This window comes from Vombatus ursinus, unplaced genomic scaffold (assembly GCF_900497805.2).
Source record: "Vombatus ursinus unplaced genomic scaffold, bare-nosed wombat genome assembly UNPS02014802.1, whole genome shotgun sequence".
Taxonomy (NCBI): Eukaryota; Metazoa; Chordata; class Mammalia; order Diprotodontia; family Vombatidae; genus Vombatus; species Vombatus ursinus.
In genome coordinates, this window is record NW_020954580.1 from 9,754,386 (window position 1) to 9,773,193 (window position 18,808).

At 37.2% G+C, this 18,808-nt stretch overlaps 1 protein-coding gene across 2 annotated transcripts in view; it reads left to right on the top strand.

The window, feature by feature from the left end:
- The window catches only part of ABCA12 (ATP binding cassette subfamily A member 12), a 231,137-nt gene that overhangs the window by 124,329 nt on the left and 88,000 nt on the right, over nucleotides 1-18,808 (top strand). For both annotated transcript variants that reach the window (XM_027873671.1, XM_027873672.1), the window contains exons 12-18: nucleotides 3,953-4,209; nucleotides 4,305-4,417; nucleotides 6,040-6,164; nucleotides 10,528-10,701; nucleotides 14,250-14,414; nucleotides 16,930-17,143; nucleotides 17,426-17,565. In XM_027873671.1, coding sequence (XP_027729472.1) covers nucleotides 3,953-4,209; nucleotides 4,305-4,417; nucleotides 6,040-6,164; nucleotides 10,528-10,701; nucleotides 14,250-14,414; nucleotides 16,930-17,143; nucleotides 17,426-17,565 — 1,188 coding nt within the window. The remainder of the gene's footprint in view (nucleotides 1-3,952; nucleotides 4,210-4,304; nucleotides 4,418-6,039; nucleotides 6,165-10,527; nucleotides 10,702-14,249; nucleotides 14,415-16,929; nucleotides 17,144-17,425; nucleotides 17,566-18,808) is intronic.

The window sequence follows — 18,808 nt, forward strand, 5'->3', positions numbered from 1 at the left end:
CATATATATGTATATGTACATATATATATATACACATACACATACATATACACACATATAAGAATAAAGAGAGGGGGGAGAAGAGAGAGGAGAAGAGAGAAGAAGACGAAGAAGATGAAGAAGACAAAGAAGAAGAAGAATTAGACAACATTGCCATATGAAAGAAATACAACTAACTGACTACAAAAGTTGACTGGACAATTGAGGAGGCAAGGTCTTAGGTGGCATTAGTGGCATAAGTGGCATTGGTAGCTTTTTATAGACCCACATTAGGATGAAGGAAAAGACATAAGACCTATAGGGACGGACTACAAATTCCACACTCAGTCCTCTCATCCCTTATGTAGAGACAGGGCAGAAAAAAGCCAGGGATGACTGGCTGCGCTTTGTTTTTGTGTGAATCAGATATGGGATCTAGGGAATAGGCAGAGAGAAAAAGCCATGGGGGTGGGGAAGGAAGTACAATCTAAACAACAAATATGGTAGAATTCAAATGCCTCCATATAATGGTTATTCTCTTTGATGGGCCCTATATTACTGACAGTGGATTTAATTCCTATTTGAAAGTGCTAAGCCTAGAGCAAGGTGGCCATCTTTTTAGTCCAGCCTGGAAAAGAGATCTATCAAACTCAGTGGGTTATATGAGAACTCACTCATTCTGGTTTTCCCTGAATGTACTCTGATCATTAACGTTTCTTATCCTTTTCAAATACGTATACATGTTGTTCCTCTCCATATTTGGTTGAAAACATTTGTTCTATCCTACAAAGACCAAATCTGAATTTCAAAATATTAAGATACCAGGATGTCTCTCCTCTTTCTTTCAATAACCACCATAAGACAGGCCATCAGACATTGTAGGGATGGAGATTTGCATGGCATGGAAAAAGCACTGGACTTGAAGTCAAAGAAATTGGGCTTAAGTTCCAGCAAGATGGCATTGACCATTTTTTGCCATTTGTTCCCAGTAAAATCATTCCTCCTGTAATAAAATGCCAATCTTTCTATAATGACATATAACCACACCATATGAGGATTAGTTCTAGAAAATGGAGCTGTTTAGCCTGGGGAAGAAGGTAACTTAGGGGAGGGGTAGCTGTCTTCAATTATTTGAAGGGCTGTTGCAGTTAGACGGATTAGACTTATTCTGCTCGGCCCTAGAAGGTAGAACAGGAGCAATGAGTAGAAGTTGCAGAAGACCAATTTTGACTTGATGTCTGACAAACTAGCCTAAAGAATTTTTGTTCAGTTGTTTCAACCATGTCCAACTCTTCATGACCCCATTTGGGGTTTTCTAGGCAAAGATGCTGGAGTGGTTTGCCATTTCCTTCTCTATCTCATTTTACAGATGAGGAAACTGAGGAAAACAGGGTTAAGTGATTTGCCCAGGGTCACACAGCTAGTAAGTGTCTAAGGTCAGATTTGAACTCACAAAGATAAGTCTTCCTGACTCCAGACCCAGCACTCTATCCACTGCACCATCCCTCATAATGAATAGAGATCTCCAAAAAATGGAATTGCCTACTTCAGGAAGTGGGGGTTTTCTCCTCACTGTATATTATCATGGATGCTATAGAAAACTGACCTTGAACTCACCCTACATAATGATCCATAACCTACACATTGACTTAGAAAACCACATATTAACATTATGTACGTTTTATTTCATTTTTGTTTATTTTGTTAAATATTTCCTAATTACATTTTAATCTGGTTCCTGCCTCACTAGGGAGTGTTACAACATGCCACAGTGTTTGAATCCTTTGTTGTAGAGGGAATTTGTATTTAGGTATGAGCTAAAGTACCTGAGTTTTGAGGTCCCTTCTAATTCCGAGATTCTGTGATTTGGTGGTGTTTTTAATTCCTATGAGACAATTTCAGCAAGTTTCCTTGTGGTCATAAATGGCTGTTATGACCAGGGAACATTACAGCCATGTAATTATTTTATTCCCTTTAAATCCTTTGGTATTTTGAATAATATGAGCTCTTACAGTTAATATGCTACAGGGATTTCTCAAGCTGCATCTGTAGTCATATAACAAGAAAAGTATGTGTTCTTGCCATAATGACATATAATTATATACCATAGTTCTATATTATATCAAAGGTCATAAAGACAGTTTTGCCCAATGAAAAGAGGGCTCTCCTTGGAGTCACAGAAAGACCTTAGCTCAATTCTTTCTTCTGACACCTATGACCCAGTGGATTTGATTTTCAGGACTCTGTTTTGGCTGCTCTGGTCTGTTTATTAACACCACACTCCCTAGAGAGCCTTCTACATTATTGACAAGGTTGCCGCAGATGGAGACATAGTCAGGAAGGAAATTGTCCTGTGAGTTTCCCTGTAGCTTAAAACGATTTTTTTGCTGTTTGTGATTTCATCAGTGTGGATATTCCAACATGATGCTGATTTGAACCCACTCCACACCTTACTAGATAAATTCATAAATTCTACTACAAAATAAGATAATTGCCCTTGTAGCCAACTTCTGGCGATGAGCTTCCCAACAGGGGAATCAATCATTAAGTATTTATGAAGCCCCTACTCCTATGTGCCAGGCATTGGGCAAGAAGCTGAAATATAAAGACAGAAATGAAATACTCCCTTTCCTCAGGGGGCTTATATTCTGTAGGGGGGGGGGAACAACATGGTCAGCCTGTGCCTTAGTGATATTGCTTAGGAAGCTGGGGGGGAATGGATTGGTGAGAGAAGAGGCTTTAGAAAGGAAGGCCTATGAGTAGGCTATCTTAATAGAGTTCAGGTAATGCTTGCTAGGGTGGTGGCTAGGAAGGGACACATGGAAGGAACACATGGAAGAGCTGCTGAAGTCCTCCTAGTGTAGCATTTAAGAACCCAGAATCACCTCCACACCTTGACGAAGCACTGGAGTAGGGAATTAAAATGGAGGTCCTTACTGTCACAAGTAAACAAAATATGGCTTCCGATTGGAAATTATTCTTAATTCATCATAAAGATCAGCTGAGAATGTTATAAAATTAAGATATAGGCCTGAATTATATACACTTTAAGCTTAAATAACCAAATTCAATTCTACTTAATTCAGTTGAGTAAACATTTATTGAACCAGAGTACATCACAGTAAGAAATGTGATGTGTGATAAGGCTGGCGCTATGTGTCAAACACTGTATGAGGCCCTAGAGATATAGAGACAAAAATGAAACATTCCCTATCCTTAAAAGGCTTATATTCTACAGACGGAGACAACATGTACATGGGGAATGAATATCAAATATAGATACAGTAAATCCAAAGTCATTTTAGTCTATTGTACGGATCAGGGTTGCCACTGGGGAGATAATTAAAGGCTTCCCATAAGAGGTGGCACTTGACCTAAGCTTTGAAAGGAACCATAGGCATCTTATGGGATGCTAATATATTGAAAAACACTGGCCAGTGATGGTCATTTTAATTTTTAACTTATTTTCCTTTGTTTTAATATCACTTTTCGTCCTAAATATATCCCTCCCTTCTCCCCACCTACCAAGCCATCACTTGCAACAAATAAGGGGAAAAAAGATCAGTTTAGCACATCAGCAATCTGGTGGTATATGCAGTGCAGTATATTTGTATTTCCTCACCTCTTCAAAGAAAATAGGAAAATACATTTGATGTTAATGTTTTAAGTATCTAACAGGATAGAATGAGAGCTTTAGAGCCAGATGGGGCCACCCAGGCCACCTATTTCAAACTTCCTATTTTATAGATGAGGAAATGAAAGTCCAAGATGGTCCAAGATGGTTAAAGACTTGCCCAAGATCACAAAGGTAGTAAACTCAACAGATAGGATTTGAACTCAGAGCAGGGAAACAATCTGCCATCTCCAGACCTTCCATTGGCAGACTGCACATATAGGTGCAGCACATAGAGAGAAGCAACTACAGTACTGAATCCTTATATCTTGCTGTAACTTTTGTTGTTGTTTTGAAAAGCTGTTACAACTCCGAAACGTGACCAAACTTCTTTGTGAATCTGAGACCTTCAATTCGATAGAAGAAACTTGCCAGTTTCCTAATATTAGCTTTGGAAAACTGTGTGAAGGGAGTCGCTTCCACGTGCAATTCCTTGAAGCAGCTGAGCTTGGCACAGAAATTGCAGAAGGCTTACTGAACCATGACAATATCATATCTCAAAAGCTAAAGGATTTGCTTACTGGGGATCCAAACAAAATTAATTTAAATATGGATCGGTAAGTTTTTCCATTGTCTTTTTTTCACCCTGGCAGAATCTTTCTAAAATTATTGAAATGCTCAGTTGAATTTCTTATTCTCTATTTTGTTTCAGGTTCCTAGAACAGGTGTTGCAAATGAATTACTTGGAAAATATCACAGAGTTAATACCAGTCATAGAATCCTTGCAGCATGTCAATAATAGTGCGACTGCTTCCGAAAAACCAGGTGTTTTCCCATCCATATTTGAAAAGCTGACTTATTAGCATGCATGTGCTTCTTAGACTGCAGCTTAAGGAGGGATGAGTCCATTCAGTTTTTGAAGTAACTTAAACAACTTTCCTGGCTATCTTCTCTTACATGTGAAAAACCTGAGGCTGTGAAATATTACCTTACTTGCCCAAAGTCACCCAGTGAGCTGCAGGGGAGGGGAGGGGGCGAGGAGGAGGGTGACAGAAAAGAGCGCACAAAGATTTTAAGCTAAGAGCAAGTGATATTTTTAAAAATGTGCTACTTCTTCTACTTTGGGGATGGGGGGGTTAATTGGCTGTATTAAGGGAAACACAATAAAAGCCAGTTGCTTTTACAGGAATAAAAAATCACATATGTAAAAATCTGAGGAGGAAAAAAGCAGTCCTGCCTGAAGACCTCTTAGCTCAAACCCTTCCATCAATCTCCTGGTTCCTGAACATTTATTTCTTGTAATAGAATTTATGCCTCCTTAGCATAATATCTCCACATTGAAAAGAAAGGCATTCAGAATTTTTGTCAACATGTAGCCAGCTATAAGACTTGGTGGGCCCAAAGTCCAAAAATAAAAGAGAGCACATTTACATAAGAGAAGCATAATAAAAATAATGAAAAGGTATTTGCAGAATGGAGATTGTGATCTGCTGAGAAAGGAGAATACAATTGTTATTATTTTATTATGCTTGCAATGGGAAGGCAATTATACCCAAACAAAAGTAATAATTGTAGTCACTACCTTAGAACCATTTTGAGTTTTTTATATTTCTATTCATATTTTGAATGTGGTAGCCTTTGACACATTTTGGGTGTGTGTTCCAAAGACTATGTATTCCTCAGTGTGGAAAGATAATGTGAAATCATAGGAATCAAGGATTTAGAAGGGATTTTAGAGATAAGACCCAAATCCCTACCCAATAGATGGTAATAATATAAACTTGGCACATAAAGTAATTTGATTTCCTGTGATTTTATAAACCAAGAAATATTTGGCGATTTCCGGCTTTGTCGAGGCATTTCTATTGTCTGTGAGGAACCAACCATACATTCTCTAGATCACTAATGACTTAATTTTTGGCACTGCGTGGAAATTCAAATCACAAAGCAATCTATTTCCTTGAGATAATAATAGAAGCTGACATTGATAAAATACTATATTCATTTATTTATGTGCATATGTATAATCACAGTTGATTCTTGTCTCAATCCTGTGATGTAGGTAGTGCAAATATCATTATCTCTCTTTTATAGATGAAAAAGTTGAGAGTCAATGAGGTTTCATGGCATTAGGATTCAAATTCAGGTCTTCTAACAAAATCTAGTCTGTGTCCTACCCCTCCACACACACCTCCCCAATACTAGAATGCCTTGAGAAAATGAGATTTTTATAGGAATTCATTTAAAATGGCCAAGTATAGTTTTAGCGTGACAAACCATTTGACAGAATTGAGAAACATTTTGTTCATGGCACAGGGCATCTATATAAATATATACTTTACTTTTAAAAAAAAAACTGTGGAAGATTCTATAGATTCAATGGGGCTAAAAATGGATAAAGGAATGGTATTATAACCCAAATTCAATGTCCTTTTTTTTTCTTAAAGGCCAATTGATAGATATGTTTAAAAATATTGACCAGCTAAAAGCAGAACTCCAGAGAACAACGGGAATGTCCAATACAAGTATTGATACACTGTTGGCAATGCCCATCCCTGAAAACAGAACCGAGGTATGCTATGAAAGGCTTTGTGCCCACTTCCAATGTTTGAAAAATTGAAGTAATGTTCAGCATTTGTCACAGACTCATGTAACCCTGCCCTATAGGCAGAGAAGTATGCCCGGTTTATCTTCAAAGAGAAGATTTTACAGTGTCCCGAAGCAATTCTGTGAGCACTGAAGGAATATTTCTATTCCTTTCTCAGTGGATTATGTAGGGGTCCAGAGCTGGAAGCTGAGGCCCAGAGAGAGGAATAGTTTGTCCTTTCCTTTTGTTTCTTCTCCCCTTCTTGTTCCCAGGAACCTTTTTGGAAGTTTCCAGCCTATGTCTCAAAGGCTTCTTCAGCCTCCTCACACAGGACACATTATTTTATATCTTCCTGCTTTTGCCAGTGACTCCCTTCTCATTTCTACCTCTCAGAATTCCTAGTTTCCATCAAAGCCCAGCTCAGGTGCCACATGAAGACTTTCCTGACCCTCTCATCTTCTGGTGCCCTCCCCAAAGTACCTTCCCTTTATTTTGTATACATTTTGTACACATTTATGTAAAGGGTTGATTCATAGAGTTGAACACATGCCTTGGCTCTTGCCTGAACAAAATGTGCCTTGTTGAGGTAATACAGTAATCCCTGATTGTCAGAGATGGAATTTGCATAAGACATGATTGGCCACAGAGTCAGAAATGGGCAGATCCTCCAGACTTTGTGGCCAATCCTCTTCTAGCCAAGAGCAAGAGCATATTTCCCACTCCAAGGCACCCTCCTTACACTTACACACTTACATATACAGGTACATATTATCTCCCCCAATAGAATATTAGCTTCTTGAAGAAAATTACTTTCATTTTAGTATTTTTATCCTCACACCTAACACAGCAACTGACTGACTTATAGTAGCATTTAATAAACATTTATTGATTGCTTCTAAAAAACTGATGCATCTTTGTACATGGTCTCCCCATCACACTGATATAGAGTATCTCACAAGTCAAAGTCCCGATATTCTAGTGACCTAGTTAAGAGAAATGATTCTTTTCTATTTCCAATGCAACTTCTTAGAACAAGCAAAAATGAAATATTACTCTTTAAAGATCAAAAATGGTGTTGTGTGTCATGAAGCTGCGATTAGAATCAAATTTTGTGATCAGAATACTGTTTTTGTGAAAATCCATGTTGGCCCACAGTGCCATATTCTAACTGTGTGAGATTAAATATATGGTTCAGATTTTTTCCCTTGTCTCTTTAGCAGGAAGTGATAGAAATTTAAAAAATAAATAAAACAAGAAAACAGAGGTACTAAGGTTAAAGACACATTCAGAAGCATGAATGACTTTCTGAAGTCCACTCCCTTGTTGTATGCCATTGGAAAGTCACTAAAGTTGCCTTTGGAAGAAATCTCAATGTTCAAAAACACAGAAGTTTCTATTTACTCATGACCTGCTAATGAGTTCCCCCTAGAAAACTCTAACCCTGTAGCCTGTACTTTGCCATCCCTTGTGATAGCAAACTCCATCCATTTGGTTTTTCCCCTTGAGTTCTCCTTTGGCTTATGTGAACCTAAGTCCTAATTTTAGTATTGATTTTACAATCATGTTTTTTGCTTCTGAAAAATAGAATCATTTTGATCTTGTTAAAAAAAAAAAAACAAACCAAGAACATATAGACGGGCAGCACGAGTTCTTATCATTCTCAAAACTTGTGAGGAAATCACTTTCCTGGGATCTTTATTTTCAAAAACTTTCTTTTTCTACCTGGTAGAGAAAGGAAAAAGGATAACTGTTTCATATTTCTGCAGTTCATACTTTCTTCTTTTCACAGAGCTTAATTGTATCAGGTACTTTATTCATTTCTCTCTCTCTCTCTCTCTCTGTTCCCCCCATCCGTTCTTTCCCTCTCTCTCTTCTCCCCCCACCCCCTCTCTTCTTTCTGTCTCCCTCTTTCCCTATCATGTGGTATCCCTTGAATTTCCTCCTATCTTCCTTTCATCTTTCTGATGACCTTATATCTCCAAAAGATATAAAATGGCACATAATTTGATTTAACCCATGATGGAAACATACTTCAGGTAGTGTAAAGCTACCTCAGTTTCACACTATGGGGAAACTCTTGGACATAGCCAAGTTGACCAGGAAATAAGTACCTTCCTTGTGACTCCCAGTTTTCTGAGTTGTGCCTTGACTTTCTGGTAATAGTTCTGGTGTCATCATATAATATGATTTGCATGTGTGTTTGTGAAATGTGTAACCATTACCACGCATTTTTTAGCATCAAAGGACAATAGATTTAGAGCTTTTTGTGGTCAAAATAAGCTATTTGTTTGATAACTCATGCTGGCCTTCAGGACAATATTTTAATTGGCTGAAGTTAGATTATTTGCCTTGTGATGATGATGATGATTTTTGCTTTAGGGTTTTGTTTTGTTTTGTTTTGTTTTTTAATAAGAGACCATCCAGTGAAACTCCTCAGGGATTACTTTTACAAAGGAGGAAACAGGCTGAGAGAGGAATGAGAGCTCCTTCAGAGCAAAGACCAAATTTTCACCTCTTTTTGGTCCCTAGAACTTAGTAAGCATTTAAAACTTGCTTGTTGTTGGACTAAAATGCCCAGCTGAAGTTCAGACAGCTAGTAACTGTCAGAGTCAACATTTAAACTGAGGTTGTTTGACTCAAAATCCAGGTAGGAAGCCTTTTTCCTTTTCTTTTTAACTCAATGCAAATCTAATAGAACTCTAGAAATTCCAGTGAGGGTACTTCTAAGAGGCCAGAAAACTTTACTTTGACATAACCACTTCTTATATAGTAATTTGTGATACAAAGGAACATGACAAGGCTGAGATGAGTTATTTGTCCTGGTTCCCTTTCATTTTCAAATAGTCTTGAATTTCTGCTCACATGTTGTATGTAAACAGAAGTTGAATGTAAGATCCTTGAGGGCGAAGACGAATTTTTTTGTTTTATCTATATATCTACATTACCTAGCACAGTGTCTTGAACATAATAGAGATATATATTTTTTTAGATGCCTGCCTCAAGTCTCTCCATACTCTAATTGTAGATTAGCTCCAATTTATCCTGCATAAATCTTGTTTGCACTTGGTTATTTGCATGTTGTCTCCCCTTATCAGATTGCAAGCTCCTTGAGGGCAGGGACTATTTTTACCTATCTTTGTATCCCCAGTGCTTAGCACAATTTTTGGCACATGATAGGTGCTTAATAAATACTTCTTGCAGAACAGAAAGAACACAAGTCTTAGAATCAAAATACTTGGGTCTGAGTTCTTGCTTTGATTTACAGACTAAGTGACTAGATAAGTCATTTAACCTCACTAAGTCTATTTACTCACCTATTTTTAAAAAAAAGGAGTATGATGACCTTAGCCAAGTTACTTAAATTCCCTGGGCCTCAGTTTCCCAGTAAGAAGAAAGAGTTGAACTAAATAGACTCCCAGAGCCTTTCTACCTCTAAATCTATGATTCTATTACGGGAAGAAACTTGTTCAGCTGTTTTCAATCATGTTCAACTCTCTGTGACCTCATTTGGGGTTTTCTTGGCAAGATACTAGAGGGGTTTGCATTTACTTCTCTAGTTCATTTTATAGATGAGGCAACTAAGTCAAAATTTGCCCAAGGTCACATAGCAAGTAAGTGTCTGAGGCCAGATTTGAACTCAGGAGTCAGAAAGACTCCAAGCCTGGTACTCTATCCACTGTACCACCTAGCTGCTCTTAATAAAATATTAGCCCTAACTAATTCAAAGGCATGTTGGAAGAAAAGTACTTTGAAAAACCAAAATACCTTATAAAAATATAAACTATTATCATTATAATTGCAACTCTAAGTTAGTGCATGTGTATGGTAACATGGTGAGTCTGGGTTAGACTTGAAATGTTGTAAGCTTACCAATCAGAAACCCAAAAGATATCTTTGCCATGGCTTCCAAATCCTGAACTGTCTTCATGTATGTAGAATCATCAGAGAGTTTCTATCTTTTTAAGTCTCCCTATTTGTCCTTTTTTTCTCCCTCCCTTCTTCCCTGTTCTCTTTACTCTATATTCTTACTCTTCTCTTCTTTTTTCCTTTATTTCCACCTTGCTTTCCTCTGCTTTCAATGTCTAGTCCTTAGGCTGCCAGTATTACATATGAACACTGCTTAACCCATGGTACTGAGAACTTAAAAAAAAAGGAACAAAGAAAATATGGGATAAAGGGGAAAAAAGGAACAAAGGAAAAAAAAGACATTTAGGTCCCTGATGATAAAGTATTTGCTGTACTTTAAAGCTGAAATATGATAGCACAGGAAAGACTTTCAAAATGGGAGGATGAATGAGTCATATTAAGGCAGGCTAATGAAAAAATATTTTTCCCCTCAAAACTACAGATCATTTCTCATATATTCTGGCTGTATTCTTGTGATTCTAATGTCACCGATCTGAAATTGGAAGTTGAAATGATGGAATTCTGCAACCTATCCATTCCAGAGAGGTCTCGCCTGTCTTATCTCACAGGAATTACACTTCTGCACTACCTGGACATTTATAACTTTACCTACAAGGTAAATACTATTTGTGTTGTCAATTAGCTGTCTTATATCCTTATTTTATTACATTACAATTTAATTACTCACTTATATTCTTGACAACAGCAGGAAAGAGGTTCACTTAGGAAACTATTAGATTATTGCTTTGGAAACTCCCAGGTTTTTATATTTTAGATGCATATTGATGCATTTCCCAATATAGGAAAACCATACTTAAAGCCATTAATTGGTTATTTTATTTTGTTTCTTGTTCAGTCGTTTTCAGTCATATCCAACTCTTTGTGACCCTGTTTGGGAAAGATACTGGAAAAGATCTTGGCAAAGATACTGGAGTAGTTTGCCATTTCCTTCTCGAGCTCATTTTTTACAACTCGTAAATATGAGCTACATTCTTGGGAATCCAAAATTCAGCCTCTGAAAGTTTAAATTAGGTCTTCGAAAAGATGAGACTGGAAAAATTTTATAGTGATAACAATGATTCCTTTATTCTCCTAACTTCCCCTGCCCTAGCTCTAGAGACCCATGATTTTCCCCCTGAACAGGGAAAGCACAATCTCATCTATGTCTATGGTATGCCTAGTAGCCACAAAAATAAGGAGGGAAGAAAGTGGGAAGGTAAAAAGGTTCAGTCCCTTAAAAGATCACAGAATCATAGAATGTTAGAGGTGGAAAGACCCTGAGTGACCATCTAGTCCAACCCATACCCAAAACGTAATCCCCACTCCAACATATACACTCAATAATCTAATACAATCCAATAAACATTTATTAAGTGCCTTCTATATGCCAGGTACTGTGCTAAGCCCAGAGGATGCAATTAATAAAAAGAAAGATAGTCCTTAACTTCAAGGAGTTTATAATCTAACAGGGGAAGATAACACACAAAAGAAGGAAAGAAAGTTGGGAGTGAAGGTAGAGGGGACACTGGGGTATTTTGTTTCAAGAAATTGAAACCTGGCAGAACAGCAGATGCATATTAGAGTGAGCCCAAAAGTCCAGTTTTTACCCTCTGTAAAGGAAGGTATTGGGAGGAGTTTGGTACTCTACCCTCTAGCCCTCCAATCAGAGGGGAGAGGAGGCTGAGGGAGGTGATATCAGTCAAGGCTTGAGGTAGCAGCATAGTGACGAGATTAGAGGCAAGGAGCTTAATTTGGGATGGGCATCTTGTTCCATCGAGTTGAAACCAGGCAGGGCAGTAGATGGAATGGTCCACAAGTAACCATGCAACCTTTTCTTGAAGACTTTCAGTGAGAAGGAAGCCACATTTCTTAAGCAGTCTATTCTTTGGGATAGCTCTAAGCATTGAGAAGTTTTTCCTTACATCAGACCTAAATCTGCTCTTTGCAACCTTTCAAGGTTGTGCTTCTTGTAAAACTGTGTTTCACTCTAGCATATTGTATTCTGTAAGTAGGAGAAGCCAGTAAGAAATAGCGCCAGCCCATGTTCTCTACTGCTGGAGTGGGGGGCCAAGGTGAATGGGGTAGAGTAGCCTGTGTTAGATGTTAGATGACTGCCTTCCGGGATCTGTTGATGCTGTCCCAGAGCTATCCAAAGAGGATTTTCTAATTGGCCCAAGTATTAAAAGCTCCAAGATGCCTATTCTTTGCTCTCTACCAGTCAAGAGTTAGGATCTTTGTTTCAAGGGTTAACCAGCAATAGAATGAGGCTCTTCTGCTTTCTGTCAGGGGGCTGGGTTATAAATATGCAGCATGGTACAATGAAAAGTGTTGGATTTGGAGTCAGAGGGCCTGGGTTTGAATTTCAGCTTGAGACTTGTGTAATCTTGAGCAAATCACTTAATCTCTATGGGTTTCAATTTTCTAATCTGTAAAAATCAAGGTCTGGCTTTGACCTGGGTGGTATCTTTTAGCTCTAAATCTATTAGCTTGTAATTTTGTAAAATTTATAATGAGGCTACATGCATGGATAAATGCATATTAAAAAATGAATGGTAAATGTCTCTATCATTCTAAGGCTAGAATTTTTCAGTAATTAGTATACTCCTCAATTAGGAGGTATGAAATGTATACTTTTGTAGGGAATGAAAATATGAAGATTACAAGACAAATATGCAAACAATGTCAAAAAGCTATCTTCACTATATCTTCCAGATTCTGAACTATCTAGATGTGGAATGTCAGCCCCTTGAAGACAGGGACTATTTCATTTTATTGGTCTTTGTATCTTTAGCATCTAGGGGAGAGTGTTTTGTACACAGCAGCACACTTTTTTTTGTACCTTTTTTTAATGCTGATAGAATTGGATTGATTAGAGCAGTAACACTGAGAAATCATACCACTCTGAATTTCCATTTCATAGGCTTATAGTCTGTGTGGCATAATGGATAGGGAATTGTCCTCAGAGCCAGGCAGACCTGGCCTCTAGTCCTGCCTCTAGTCATTTAACCTGTTAGTGCACTAGGCTGCCCTCTGAGACTAGAAGGTGCCAAACTATACTGGCAAAGGGAGTTTTCTCTTCTGGGAGTTTTCTCTATCAATGAAATCATGGGTGCATCATAGAAATCATAGATCCCTATCCTTTCTCTTAGTGTTCTCCCCAACCCCACACGTCTACACATACACACATGTACACACACACACACACACACACACACACACACAGAGAGCATGCAAAAAAAATGGGTTCTTGAAAATAGTAGGGATTTATAAGTCTAAACATGATGGGCTGTTTTGAGGGCTATAGAAGACTAAGAATGATAATGTTTTGGTTTCCTGTTTCTAATGATTTATAGCTGAAAACATTTTGTACAAAGTGCAGTCCAAGACACATAGGAAGCAAAGCTGTTTTTTTCATTCCATCATATTTATTTCATTCCCTTCCATTTCCATTTCCTTCTATATAATGCTCCTGCACAGCAGAAACCAGATATGGTATTTCTCGTGGGAATCCAGTGATTAAGCCGCTCTCTAATTTTCCTAGCAGATAAAGCCTGGCTAAGGTGGTAATCACATTCCTATGGGAAAATCCCAGTGTTGGACTGATGACTCTGTGTTTGACAAATGGAGGATCACCATTTAATGCTTCAAAGACACTGACAAGGAAAGAAAAACTAGCCTCTGGCTTTAAAAAAAAGAATTTATTCATATCAACCTAGAAACTCATAATGTTTTATATGAAGGTGGGGATCAATAGTGAAATAGATTGATTGACTGTGGTTTAGAAAAATTATGTAAACCAATAGCCAACATTCCAGGATAACTATGGTTTGTCTTATTTAAATATAAACAATAGTGGAATTTGGCCAGTTTACAGTAGAGTGAGTTAGAGCTAGTTTAAATTATCTGATCATCCATTAAAGAACCCAAACTGACACCTGATAGCCTAGGAATCTGCCAGTTATAAGGCATAGTATACTTTTCCAAATGGTAGGAAAATGATTGAATGAGATGAATTGGGGTAGATTAGTCAAAGTATCCAAGATTTTCTGCTTTCTTGGTGTACAAACGTGTTATTATGAATGACAGGGTGGACAGTGAATGATGTAGCTAGCCAGAACTTTATAGACTTTTTCAAATCATTTGTTTTGCTTCCATTTTTGTTAGGTATTTTTCCCTAGGGAAGATCAAGAGCCAGTAGAAAAGGTAATAGAACTCCTCATAAAACTGAAAGACTTTCTCAATCAGATGGTTACTGGCACCCGTCCACTGCTCGACAAAATGAGGTCATTGAAACAAATACACCTGTCCCGAAGTGTACCATTATCACAGGTATGAATAGGACTAATAACAGTCTCTTTGTAAAATCTCTTTAGGAATATTACCAGTGGTGTACTGCTAAGTGTTTAATAAATGTCTTCCTTGGGGCAGTTAGGTGGCGCAGTGGATAGAGCACTGGCCCTGGAGTCATGAGGACCTGAGTTCAAATCTGACCTCAGACCAGACACTTGACACTTACTAGCTATGTGACCCTTGACAAGTCACTTAACCTCACTTGCCTAGCCAAAACAAAAAAGAAAAAAAAAAACGTCTTTCTGGGGAAAAAATTCACCACACTCATTTTTCCCATTTAATCTAAATTATTAACTTTTTCTTCATCACTTTCTTAAATCTAGGCAACAAAACAGTAAAATCAAGCCCTGATTTATTCTGTTCGCTCATTCCTGAAGTTTAGCTGCTCACACTGAAAATTTAACAATTGTATCTCATAAACAAGTTCGAGCTGGCTCCAGTGTATCATTGAATATTATCCACTTAGCCACACACAGCATTTGCTGTATATAATGAGATAAAATCTTCCAACAGTTATGAGGTAGGCATAGTGTGTAGAGAGCTTGGGCTGGAGTCAGGAAGACCTGATTTCTAATCTAGCCTGCTCTTACTAACCATGTGACCATTGGCAAGACATTTAACCTCTATCTACCTCAGTTCTCTCAACTGTAAAATGGGGATAATAACAGTACCTACCTCACAGAGTTGTGAAGATGAAATATTTGTATATATGTATACAAAATATATGTGTGTATGAAATATCTATAAGCTGATATTTGTAAAGTGCTTAGCACAGTGCCTGGCACATAGTAGGTACTTAAAATAGTTAATCTGCTCCTTTAACTCTCAACGCTGAAGAGTTAGACTCTTATACCCCATATACACCATATATCCCAACCACAAAGGCGATTATGGAAAAGGCTTGGACATATACCTAAGTGATATTGTTATTTGTGGTAGGATGAATTTGTAAATCATTTTGTAAACCTAGACCATTAAGTTATTCCAATAACATCGTCCTTCTTCATATGCTATATATGATGCCTCCTAGTGAGTACTAACATCTGTGTTTGCATCTCAGCTGTGTGATGGTAAGTAATATAGCAGCAAAGAAGGGGGCTGGAGATACATAAATATATATGTATGTGTATATGCATTATATATATATATATCACACATATATATATATATATCACACATATATATGTGTGCATATAAAGATAGAGTTATTGGCAAAGATCAAAGCCATATATAAGTATGAGCTGTAGTTTCATTCTTGCTATTTGGTCTGGACCTGTGATTTAATTGACACGGAATCACTGCTAGGAAAACTTCCTCTACAAATGTAGATGGGCAACTCTTTACAACTCACAGGTTTAAAGAATTGACTGCAGATAATAAGAGAATAAGTGGTCGCAATGCCAAAGTATGGGTCCCAGAAAAGCCTTGAATTTAGTTTTGCTATTTCTGAGCTCTACTCTGTAGTCCCACTATACCACATTGTCTCTTCACGATTATTTTTCATCTTGTCCTCATATTTTTAGTGAAGTTCAGATTAAAATTGTCCTAGGGCAAGTCGTTATCCTACTATTATTTTTTTTAACATTTAATGTTCTTTGAACTACTCCCCTGGTAGATAAGATAACTGCCATTTATAATTGAATAAAAGCATTGAGATGTTAGTTATTCTTCCGCAGAACATAGCAAGCTTCTGATATTGATTTCTTGCCCCCAGGGCATGTCTGGCTAGGTATGCAGCAGGTGTTAAATTTTTTTTTGTAGCTGACAATGATGTGTTGAACAGTATTGACTGTTTCCATGTATACCTTGCATTGATCAGTAAGTCCAGGCTTCTTAAAGAGAACCCTTCGCTAATTGCTGGTAGCAATAACCTGGTCCTGAATCGCCATCATAAACCCCTTTGTTTTTTATCAATAAATCCACGTGATTCAATCATTTGTCTGACACTGCTTTGTCAACATATTGTTGGTTGAATTCACATGGATATAGCCCATGGAAGGCCTTTTGATTCCACTCTTGAAACTTAACTGTTTCATAGGTTTCATCTGGTTGAAAACCTTATTCAGTTACATTCAGCAAATCCAATATCATGTACCTATTTTGAAAGGCATCTAGGTGGTACAATGCATAGAGTGCTGGACTTGGAGTCAAGAAAACCCGAGTTCAAATCCTGCCTCAGACACTGACTAGTGATATGATTGTGGGTAATCCTCAGTTTCCTCATCTTTAAACTGCAGTTAATAATAGCACCCACTTTACAGGATTGTGAGGATTAAATAAGATATCATGTAAATTACTTTGCAAACCTTAAAGCACTCTATAAATGCTAGTTATTATTGTTATTTTCATTATTTTAATTTGCCTATGTTATTGTCATTATTTTTATACGAAACTCTTCAAAATCTAGAGAGCTGATTTTTTTTTTCTTTAATGCAGCTGGACTTTTTTCAAATGATTTCTTTTAGTTAATATGCCTCTGATTTTTCTTCCACAGGCAATATACAGAAACCATCATGTTAAAGGCCCTGAAGGATCATTTGGCACCATCTCCCAAGCCCTGTGCTCTCAAGGAATCACTACTGACTATTTAACAGCCATGCTACCCTCTTCACAGAAGCCCAAAGGGGGCAACCACACCAAAGACTCTTTGACCTACAACTTGAGTAAAGAACAAATTGCTTTAAAATATGGAATTCCCCTGAATTCAAGTAAGTGGGCTTGAAATGAGCATCACAAAAATGCCATTTTCAAGGAGATTCATTAGTTTAGGGTTTCTCAGTTGTTTCAAAGTGAGTTCTAATTTAATCTAAGGTCAAAGCATTGTAAATACTAGCCAAGGAAATCATGCAACAGAAAAGATCGTTTCCCCCTAAAATACAGATATAGAATTTTTGAAGGTTCAGTTTCATTGTTGTATTCTGGGCCAATTTGTGATCAGGAAATCATTTAAAGCACGTGCATTTAATTATTTCATTTCTTTCTCCTTACAGCACCATTTTGCTTCTCCCTTTATAAAGACATCGTTAATATGCCTGCTGGACCTGTAATTTGGGCTTTCTTGAAACCATTGTTACTGGGAAAGATTTTGTATGCACCATATACCCCAACCACAAAGGCGATTATGGAAAAGGTTTGGACATATACCTAAGTGACATTGTTATTTGTGATAGGATGAATTTGTAAATCATTTTGTAAACCTAGACCATTAAGTTATTCCAATAGCATCCTCCTTCTTCTTATGCAATATATGATGCCTTGAGAATCACAAGAATAATTTCCATCCCTAACTTTGCCTATGGAAAAGCAGTATAATTAATCCTTTGAAAAAATGTAAATCATATTAAATAACTACCATTGTCATAATGAAGTTATTACAAGTGAAAAGACCTCAAAATATTCAAAAAATTGAGAGGCAGAAAATTTGTTGCCATTGCTTAACGTAAAAACAGAACGAGAAAAGTAGACATTATAGTGACAAAATAGCAAAAAATAAAAATAATAGCATTTATAATGACATAAAATATATAATCATAGGTAGCATTTTAAGATTTGTAAAGCACACATTATATAAGTTATTTTATTTGATTCTCACTACAACTCTGTGAGGTAGGTGCTATTATTATCCCAATTTTATAGATGAGGAAACTGAGACTGAGAGATTTCAAGTGACTCACCAGAGGTCACGTGGCTAAATAAGTGTCTGAGGGAGAACCTGAACTCAGGTCTTCCTGACTTTATGTCTAACCACTATATTTCCTCTAAAACTAGTTTGAACATAAATGCTTCCTACACTAATGAATCTTCACTTCATGTAAATTTCAAAGCAGTCAGAGATCCTAGAAATCAACCAATACAATCCCATCCTTTTATAAGAAATGGAGGCCCAGCAAGTTAAAGGGACTTGACCAAGCCCATATAGATAGAATTATAAAGCAGATATGTCAGGCTCTCCTCTGGCAGGTTGAAAACCACCTGAATGTAACTGAAATCAGATTAAAATGGAATTGGGAAATGTTTAACAAAATAAATAAAAATACAATACAACATAGATAATGTTAATTTGTGGTTTTTTAAGTCAATATGCTGCCTGAGTGAATCTGTTTCTATTTGAATTTGACTCCATTGCTGTAATTACCAGAACCAGGAATGAGCCAGGGTCCTCAGGATGCAGCCTTTCCCTACTAAATTGCTTCTGAATTTTGAAAACTGGCTCCTTATGTTAACAAATGAATCAACATATGGATTTGAAGAAATGGAAGATAAGAGATGAGGGAAGAGAAAGAAAAAAAAAGAACCAATGGAATCCTTCTTCCTAATTCCAAAATTATGGCATTTTAAATGCATCTTTGAAGTTGAATAGAAAAGTCATACTA